This window comes from Oncorhynchus nerka, unplaced genomic scaffold (genome assembly GCF_034236695.1).
Source record: "Oncorhynchus nerka isolate Pitt River unplaced genomic scaffold, Oner_Uvic_2.0 unplaced_scaffold_4451, whole genome shotgun sequence".
Taxonomy (NCBI): Eukaryota; Metazoa; Chordata; class Actinopteri; order Salmoniformes; family Salmonidae; genus Oncorhynchus; species Oncorhynchus nerka.
The window spans coordinates 625-11,309 of record NW_027036852.1 but is presented as its reverse complement, the minus strand read 5'-3'; the positions used below and the strand labels follow the sequence as shown (position 1 = coordinate 11,309).

Below are 10,685 nucleotides of genomic sequence, written 5' to 3'. Positions count from 1 at the left end.
TCTCATTGTTCAATCTGTAGCTGCACTGTGGTAGTGGGGGAACAGGAAGTTCCGGGCAGGTACACACCATTCTTCACAATAAAGAAAGCGGCAGAACTCTAATGTTAAGAACATAACATTTGTGTCCTTTTCTATTTATTACTACAGGTATGTAATAGCATGCTTAAACTTCCTATTATTAGAAGAACATGCAAGGTAACAAATCCTTTAAGGTATTAACATGTTTGGTAAAGGGTTGATGTGTTATTTTTGTGTCAAACCAAGTGAAGAACGTGATAACTCTTTTACAAGCCACATAGACTTTGGGTTTGTCTGAGTGGATGTACATCCTTTTCTCAAGGTCATTTCATAAATAATCAATTTATTTGAGATTTCTGAGCTCGTTTTGTATGTTATTGGTTTTATCTCAAATTCACGAGCTGGGAAAACCGCAGCGTCCTCTCTGTCTGCGTCAAAAATACATTTTTATTTGGTCATTTTCAGACACATTCCATTTCTATCTTTGTCTATAAATTGTTAATATGATGTGAACGGGAAATACAATTGGTTTTGGATTTGAAATAATACAGTGAAGTGAAGGTTATTCAGGAAAATAGTGCTGCCTTAAACATACTGCAACCTTGTACGAAATGTTTTTGAGTCATTTATTAATTTGTGTAAATCCAAGAAATCTACTATAAGTTAAGTTTAGTTACTTTGTGTAGCGTGTACTTTGTCTAATTTGAAATCATTAATTTTTGTTGTCAATGCTTACCTACCTGATCTATTGAAATGAGATGGACAGGAGCTCACTGGAGCTGAGTACCAGCATCTCAATGTTCTACTGCTTGAGCTCATGTTCCTCTTATAGAATATTAACTCAACAGTATTGTGGAGCTCCTGCATCTAAATATAAACAGTACCGGTACCTATTTCAGTCCAAGTTGAGCACTGAATTAGATAATTGACCACAAAAAAATGAATATATTTTAATAGAGAATGAAGAAAGTTCCAGAACTGTCAAGACAACTTTTTGTGTCTGTTTCTCATTGTTACTACAGGACGACTAGAATTAAGTCTGAGGCCGGTAACATCAATAGTGAGGACAAACCCAGCCTGCCTCTCTCCTTCCACACTGAGTCCAAACCTACAGTCACTGGGTTCTGATTGTGACAGTGGAGCCCAGTTTGCACTGCAGGATCCACAGATAGCATCAGTGAAGCTGGAAGACTGCAGTCAAACACTGGAGCTGAATGTCAACATGAAAGATGAAGAAGAGGAGGAGAAGATTGGGACATCTGTTTCTCATGGTAAGAGCAGGTTCTGTTATTTATTCGAACTTCCCACTGTGTATGAAAAGTTGCAGTAGAACTGTTTCATGATGAACTGTTTCAATGAGAAGGTATATGTTATTTCATGCGACTGAGACTTGCCTGGTTTGACACCAGTAAAGGGAGTGTTTTATTCACTGGTCTGTCTGGAGTGATCAGAGAGGAGACTAAAGAAGGGAAGATGACAAACTGCCAGTGTTTTAAAGTTCTATGAAATTAGTATTTTTTTAACCTTTTATTTAACTAGGCAAGTCAGTTAAGAACAAATTATTATTTACATTGTCAGCCTACCCCCGGCCAAACCCAGACGACGCTGGGCCAATTGATCGCTAACCCTAAGGGACTCCCAATCATGGTCGGATGTAATACAGCCTGGACACTAACCCTTGTGATAGTGAGTGGATGATATTGCTCATAATTGTCATGACTTTCACCCACTTTTAAAACAGTTTATTCCCTTTTGTATTGAACAGCCTACTGATATGAATACATATGTTACCCGGTACAGCCAGAAGAGGACTGGCCACTCATTTGATTAAAATCTTCATTGGTTTCTCTCTACGCTTCTTCCTAGTTTCCTGCTTGCTGGGGAGTTTTTCGTGGCCACTTCTACATCTGCATTGCTTGCTCTTTGGGGATTGAGGCTGGGTTTCTATAAAGCAATTTGTGACAACTTCTGATGTAATAAGGGCTACATAAAGGGCTACATAAAATAGATGTGTATATCACACCAACTGACTGGTTCTTCTGATGTTGTTCACACAGGAGACCGTGTTGAGACATTCTCTACATCCAGAGAGCAACAGCAGGAAGATCACAGAGCGAAGAGGTCTCACCACTGCCCACATTGTGAGGAGATTTTCCCATTTCTGTCAAAGCTTAAAATACACCTAAAAATACACACAGGGGTGAATCGGTATTCCTATACTGATGGTGGGAAGAATTTCACATCATTAAAGGCTCTGACAGTTCACCAGAGAGTGCATAGAGGAGAGAAGCCTTACTCCTGCTCTGACTGTGTAAAATGCTTCACAACATCAACTGAGCTAAAAGTTCATCACCGAACACACACAGGAGAGAAGCCTTACTCCTGCTCTGATTGTGGAAAGAGTTTCTCTCAACTGGGCACCTTAAAACAACATGAACGTATACACACAGGAGAGAAGCCTTACTCCTGCTCTGACTGTGGGAAGAGTTTCTCTGTACTGGACCACTTAAAAACACATGAACGTATACATACGGGCGAGAAACCTTACTCCTGCTCTGACTGTGTAAAATGCTTCACAACGTCAACTGAGCTAAATGTTCATCAGAGAACACACACAGGAGAGAAGCCTTACTCCTGCTCTGATTGTGTAAAATGCTTCACAACATCAACTAGGCTAAAAGTTCATCAGAGAACACACACAGGCGAGAAACCTTACTTCTGCTCTGACTGTGGGGTGAGTTTCTCTCTACTGGGCCACTTAAAACGACATGCACGGATACACACAGGAGAGAAGCCTTACACCTGCTCTGACTGTGGAAAGAGTTTCTCTCTACTGTGCCACTTAAAACGACATGCACGGATACACACAGGAGAGAAGCCTTACTCCTGCTCTGATTGTGTAAAATGCTTCACAACATCAACTGGGTTAATAGTTCATCAAAAAACACACAAAAGTTAAGCTTTACCAGTTAAAAAGACACCATGGTAAAAATAAAGGAAATAGGCCCCTGATCTGACTAGAAAATGTTTTAAAACAACAGCTGAGCTAAAAAGTCACCAGAGAACACACATAGGAGAGAAGCCGTACTTTTGCTCTCATTGTGGCAAGAGTTTCTCCCGATTGGGTAATGTAAAAACACATCAACGGATACACACTTGAGAGAAGCCTGATCACTGCACTGACTGTGAGAAGAGATTCTACAGACTGGGCCATTTAAAACGACACCAATGTATACATAGAGAGAAGACTCATCAGTTCTCTCAGACCAGCTAAGATTTGTCACTCCACTTAATTATCATCTCATTAAGTAATTGGCAACGTTGAATTGGATCAAATGAAGAAAGAGCAGAACACTCTATTGTAATCCTATTGTTTCTCACTGTGAGAGAACTGTGCAGAGGAAATGGAGTGTTATAGAATGTTAACCTCTCTTTACTTTACTGATCAGTGTGCACCTGGTCAGTTTTGGTGAGTTTTGTTAGCTTCTACTGCAAAGATATTGAGCTGACCTTGGATTTGCCCTTAAGGTAGAATATCCTCTGTGAGGCTGGTTGACTGGGTGGTACTGCTTCCCTCTGCAGGTTTCTGTGGGAAAGAGCTGGAAGACACAACATGTACAGAGTGTACAAAACATTAAGGACACCTGCTCTTTCCATGACATAGACTGACCAGCTGAACGCTATGATCCTTAACTATTTAGTTTTTGTGTATTTATTATGGATCCTCATTAGCTTTCAGCAAAAATCAACAAACTGCTATTGCAGTGGGCTAAGGAATGAAAACACTGGACACTAGAAAATTGGAAACATACTGCCTGGTCTGATGAATCCCTGTTCCTGCTGTTTCATGCTGATGGGAGGACTGGGGTATGGAGGAAACCACGAGTACATACATTCAGTGCTGGAAAAAGTACCTTAATAGAAAATTACTAAATTAAAAGTGAAAGTCACCCAGTAAAATACTACTGGAGTAAAAGTCTAGAATCAAATCAAATCAAATCAAATATTATTTGTCACATACACATAGTTAGCAAAAGTTAATGGGAGTGTAGCGAAATGCTTGTGCTTCTAGTTCCGACAATGCAGTAATAACCAACAAGTAATCTAACTAACAATTCCAAAACTACTGTCTTATACACAGTGTAAGGGGATAAAGAATATGTACATAAGGATATATGAATGAGATACAGTAGATGGTATCGAGTACAGTATATACATATGAGATGAGTGTAAACAAAGTGGCATAGTTAAAGTGGCTAGTGATACATGTATTACATAAGGATGCAGTCGATGATATAGAGTACAGTATATACGTATGCATATGAGACGAATAATGTAGGGTAAGTAACATTATATAAGGTAGCATTGTTTAAAGTGGCTAGTGATATATTTACATCATTTCCCATCAATTCCCATTATTAAAGTGGCTGGAGTTGAGTCCGTGTCAGTGTGTTGGCAGCAGCCACTCAATGTTAGTGGTGGCTGTTTAACAGTCTTGATGGCCTTGAGATAGAAGCTGTTTTTCAGTCTCTCGGTCCCAGCTTTGATGCACCTGTACTGACCTCGCCTTCTGGATGATAGCGGGGTGAACAGGCAGTGGCTCGGGTGGTTGATGTCCTTGATGATCTTTATGGCCTTCCTGTAACATCGGGTGGTGTAGGTGTCCTGGAGGGCAGGTAGTTTGCCCCCGGTGATGCGTTGTGCAGACCACACTACCCTCTGGAGAGCCTTACGGTTGAGGGCGGAGCAGTTGCCGTACCAGGCGGTGATACAGCCCGCCAGGATGCTCTCGATTGTGCATCTGTAGAAGTTTGTGAGTGCTTTTGGTGACAAGCCGAATTTCTTCAGCCTCCTGAGGTTGAAGAGGCGCTGCTGCGCCTTCTTCACGATGCTGTCTGTGTGAGTGGACCAATTCAGTTTTTCTGTGATGTGTATGCCGAGGAACTTAAAACTTGCTACCCTCTCCACTACTGTTCAATCGATGTGGATAGGGGGGTGTTCCCTCTGCTGTTTCCTGAAGTCCACAATCATCTCCTTAGTTTTGTTGACGTTGCGTGTGAGGTTATTTTCCTGACACCACACTCCGAGGGCCCTCACCTCCTCCCTGTAGGCCGTCTCGTCGTTGTTGGTAATCAAGCCTACCACTGTTGTGTCGTCCGCAAACTTGATGATTGAGTTGGAGGCGTGCGTGGCCACGCAGTCGTGGGTGAACAGGGAGTACAGGAGAGGGCTCAGAACGCACCCTTGTGGGGCCCCAGTGTTGAGGATCAGCGGGAGGAGATGTTGTTGCCTACCCTCACCACCTGGGGCGGCCCGTCAGGAAGTCCAGTACCCAGTTGCACAGGGCGGGGTCGAGACCCAGGGTCTCGAGCTTGATGACGAGCTTGGAGGGTACTATGGTGTTGAATGCCGAGCTGTAATCGATGAACAGCATTCTCAAATAGGTATTCCTCTTGTCCAGATGGGTTAGGGCAGTGTGCAGTGTGGTTGAGATAGCATCGTCTGTGGACCTATTTGGGCGGTAAGCAAATTGGAGTGGGTCTAGGGTGTCAGGTAGGGTGGAGGTGATATGGTCCTTGACTAGTCTCTCAAAGCACTTCATGATGACTGAAGTGAGTGCTACGGGGCGGTAGTAGTTTAGCTCAGTTACCTTAGCTTTCTTGGGAACAGGAACAATGGTGGCCCTCTTGAAGCATGTGGGAACAGCAGACTGGTATAGGGATTGATTGAATATGTCCGTAAACACACCGGCCAGCTGGTCTGCGCATCCTCTAAGGGCGCGGCTGGGGATGCCGTCTGGGCCTGCAGCCTTGCGAGGGTTAACACGTTTAAATGTCTTACTCACCTCGGCTGCAGTGAAGGAGAGATCGCATGTTTTCGTTGCAGGCCGTGTCAGTGGCACTGTATTGTCCTCAAAGCGGGCAAAAAAGTTATTTAGTCTGCCTGGGAGCAAGACATCCCGGTCCGTGACTGGGCTGGATTTCTTCCTGTAGTCCGTGATTGATTGTAGACCCTGCCACATGCCTCTTGTGTCTGAGCCGTTGAATTGCGATTCTACTTTGTCTCTGTACTGACGCTTAGCTTGTTTGATAGCCTTGCGGAGGGAATAGCTGCACTGTTTGTATTCGGTCATGTTACCAGACACCTTGCCCTGATTAAAAGCAGTGGTTCGCGCTTTCAGTTTCACGCGAATGCTGCCATCAATCCACGGTTTCTGGTTAGGGAATGTTTTAATCGTTGCTATGGGAACGACATCTTCAACGCACGTTCTAATGAACTCGCACACCGAATCAGCGTATTCGTCAATGTTGTTATCTGACGCAATACGAAACATATCCCAGTCCACGTGATGGAAGCAGTCTTGGAGTGTGGAGTCAGCTTGGTCGGACCAGCGTTGGACAGACCTCAGCGTGGGAGCCTCTTGTTTTAGTTTCTGTCTGTAGGCAGGGATCAACTAAATGGAGTCGTGGTCATCTTTTCCGAAAGGGGGGCGGGGCAGGGCCTTATATGCGTCGCGGAAGTTAGAGTAACAATGATCCAAGGTTTTTCCACCCCTGGTTGCGCAATCGATATGCTGATAAAATTGAGGGAGTCTTGTTTTCAGATTAGCCTTGTTAAAATCCCCAGCTACAATGAATGCAGCCTCCGGATAAATGGTTTCCAGTTTGCAAAGAGTTAAATAAAGTTCGTTCAGAGCCATCGATGTGTCTGCTTGGGGGGGGATATATACGGCTGTGATTATAATCGAAGAGAATTCTCTTGGTAGATAATGCGGTCTACATTTGATTGTGAGGAATTCTAAATCAGGTGAACAGAAGGATTTGAGTTCCTGTATGTTTCTTTCATCACACCATGTCTCGTTAGCCATAAGGCATACGCCCCTGTTCTTACCAGAAAGGTGTTTGTTTCTGTCGGCGCGATGCGTGGAGAAACCCGTTGGCTGCACCGCCTCGGATAGCGTCTCTCCAGTGAACCATGTTTCCGTGGAGCACAGAACGTTACAGTCTCTGATGTCCCTCTGGAATGCTACCCTTGCTCGGATTTCATCAACCTTGTTGTCAAGAGACTGGACATTGGCAAGAAGAATGCTAGGGAGTGGTGCACGGTGTGCCCGTCTCCGGAGTCTGACCAGAAGACCGCCTCATTTCCCTCTTTTTGGTCGTTTTTGGGTCGCTGCATGCGATCCATTCCGTTGTCCTGTTTGTAAGGCAGAACACAGGATCCGCGTCGCGAAAAACATATTCTTGGTCGTACTGATGGTGAGTTGACGCTGATCTTATATTCAGTAGTTCTTCTCGACTGTATGTAATGAAACCTAAGATGACCTGGGGTACTAATGTAAGAAATAACACGTAAAAAAACAAAAAACTGCATAGTTTCCTAGGAACGCGAAGCGAGGCGGCCATCTCTGTCGGCGCCAGGAGTAATAAGTATTTGATTGTAAATATACTTAAGCATCAAAAGTAAAAGTATGAATAATTTCTAATTCCTTAAAATTAAGCAAACCAGACTGTACAACTGTGTTGTTTTTTATATATTACGGATAGCCAGGGGCAGACTCCAACACTCAGACATAATTTACAAACTAAGCATTTGTGTTTAGTGAGTCCGCCAGATCAGAGGCTGTAGGGATGACCAGGGATGTTATCTTGATAAGTGTGTGAATTAGACTTTTTTCTGTCCTGCTAATCATAAAAAATGTAACGAGTACTTTTGGGTGTCAGGGAAAATGTATAGAGTAAAAAGTGCTTTATTTTATATTGGAATTTGGTGACATAAAAGTTGTCAACAATATGAATAAATGTAATATGTATATAAATAGTAAAGTACAGATACAACTAAAGTAGGTCTTTAAATAATTTATTCTTATGTACTTTACACCACTGTATGCATCCATGCCGTGTGTCAGCATTGCAGGCTGGTGGTGTGATGGTTGGGGTGTGTTTTCAGGGCACACATTGGGCCCCTTGATAAAAGTTGAACAATGTTTGAATGCCACAGGATATCTAAAGAATCATTGCCAATCAGGTGCCTCCCTTCATGGCAGCAGTGTATCCATCTGCAAATAAAAAAAAAATCAGCAGGATTACGCCACAAGGCTTGTCCAGGAATGGTTCCAAGAACATGACAGTGAATTCAGTTTACTGCAGTGGCCTGCCGAGTCACCAGATCTCAATCCAATTGTTCATCTGTGGGAGGAGATGGAACGAGCTATTCGGAGTATAGATCCACTCCCAGCCAACCCAACACATCTGTGGGAATCATTGGAGTCAACATGGGTCAGAATCCCTGTGGAAAGCTCTCAACACCTTGGACATTCTATGCCCCGATGAATTGAGGTGGGGTGCAACTCCTAATGTTTAGTGTATATCAGAAAAGATGGTGTGATGATCTGTTTTCAGCATTAGTTTGGGTGGATCATTTAATATTACTAAACAACTTTTGTTTAATGATGAACAGGCTATGAATCATCTAATTGTGTTTATTAAATTGTATTTTAATAGTAGATTCATTATTTTAGTCATTGATGACGAATGTATTTGAATAACAATTGAAGTTAATTGATCTGGCGGCAGGTAGCCTAGCGGTTAAGAGTGTTGGGCCGGTTGCTGGTTTGAATCTCAAGCCGACTAGGTGAAAAATCGGTCATTGTGCCTTTGAGCAAGGCAATTAACTCTTATTTGTCCTGTAAGTTGCTCTGGATAAGAGCATCTGCTAAATGACAAAAATGTAATGAAAAATGTTTGTACATGAATTTATGCTGCTTTTCTTCTCTTGTGTAATTAAATGAAATAAACTGTTTAAAGTGAAATACTGTATATACAATACACAACATTACCACTTTGTTTACCCTGGTCAGAGGGACAGGACCATAGTAAACTAGACTATGTAACTGCTGCTGTTAGTAGCCTACAGTTTCCATGTAATACAGCATGTCAGATCACTAATGATTAGGTGTATAGACTGCTACATTTCTGCAAGAGGTTTTGCTGGTGTCTATCAGGAGAGATGTATTATCATGCTGACTAAAGAAGCTACTAGAGGGAAGTGGAGAGTGCGCCTTGAGCTTTGTGTGTTGTGCCCGGCCTGCCCGGCATGGTCAAGAGAGGCAAAGGGCATGCAGCAGCACTCTGAAGTGAAGACCTGTACAAAATTGTATGATTGTAGTACAATGAAAAAAATATAGCATGGTATTTTCCTGGAATGGTAGTGACCAAAAAACTATATATTTTCCATTGTACTGGGCCCAGGAACATAGAAGAAACTGCCAGATGTGTCATAATAGCCTGGAAGTAAAGCTGCACTGGGACACATTTGAAATGGAATACATTGAATACATTCAGCAGGGTGGAAACAATCACAGTAAAACATGATTTAAATGTATTGTTGGAAGGGTTGTGGTCACCATTCATGTAATACATTAAATGGTATTGGGGAGCTATTTCATAGGGTTTTCATGGGTACATTATTTACCCATTTCAATCTTATACCAACTAACCCTATGCTTGGTGTGACTGTTATGGACAGAGCAGACCATCTGATATGCCCCTAAATATTGTAATATGCAACCTGGAATTAACACGTAAGAGGACCAGTGCTTCTACAGTGAATCACATCTGTGCTGTTTGAGAGAGATGTTAGACTACATTGTATTGTTGTTTCCTCTTCTGGGTGCACTGGTGGGCAACAATATAATTTCAATTCACAGAGACAATGAATATTTCAAATTTAGCCCTATATCCACACGTTTGAATTATCCTATTAACAAATAGCCTATAGCTTCCCAATTCATAGTCCTAGACAGTGTAGGCCACACTACACATTTAACACGTGGTTAGTGGGCTAATCAATTCAATGACCATAACATAATGTTGGATCTGATTACAGTGGTAAAATCACCAATGTCTATATTAATAGTCCTACCTGTTCTTTTAAAATATATGGTTGATTTTGCAAATACAGGCATGTTAAATGTTTTGGAAAATGAAATCTCTTGAAACGGCTTTTTCTCTGAATATCTTCTTCACTCGATCTGGAAACAAGATCTAATAGGAGCTTAGACCAAACTATTTAACAATTAAATATTTGTATCGGTTATTTTAGTTGAAAAAGAAATTACAGAAATTGTGCCTACGGTGTTTTATATAACATTTCACATTCAAAAACGTTTTATTTTTAACTATGTCTATATTAATACGTAGGGGGATGCATGATATATCTTGAACATATCGGAATCGCCGATATTAGCTAAAAATGCTACGGCCGATGTCTAGTTTAACGCCAGATGTGCAAAACCGATGTGAAAGTTGACGTGCATACCTATATAACGAAGGTGCATGACGTAATGACGCCACTTAAAATGTTGCGCTACACGTGCAATACAGCATTCCTAAACTAGCCCACAATGTCTGCCAAGTCAACAAGTAAACATTTCAGCAAGACAACTCAAAGGTGAAATCCATTAAATCCAAGATAATGGAATTCATTGCCCTTGACAATCAACCGTTCACTGTCGTGGGTGATGTTGGCTTTCGCCGACTGGTCAAGCACCGGTTAACACAACCATTTTTCCGATGTTGCCCTACCGGAGTTACACAGTAATAGCGTCACTGCTATTTGCTTCACGACATACATACTACGGAACGCCGTTTGGGTGTTTGCGTGTC

At 42.1% G+C, this 10,685-nt stretch overlaps 1 protein-coding gene across 1 annotated transcript; it reads left to right on the top strand.

Annotated features, from left to right (window-relative positions):
• The first annotated feature begins 811 nt into the window (after window positions 1-811).
• Window positions 812-5,282, top strand: LOC135566522 (gastrula zinc finger protein XlCGF17.1-like). The gene is made up of 2 exons (XM_065014218.1): window positions 812-1,289; window positions 2,076-5,282. The coding sequence occupies exons 1-2, from the start codon at window positions 1,241-1,243 to the stop codon at window positions 2,975-2,977; spliced, it is 951 nt and encodes a 316-aa protein (XP_064870290.1). The 5' UTR covers window positions 812-1,240; the 3' UTR covers window positions 2,978-5,282.
• Window positions 5,283-10,685: the final 5,403 nt, after the last annotated feature.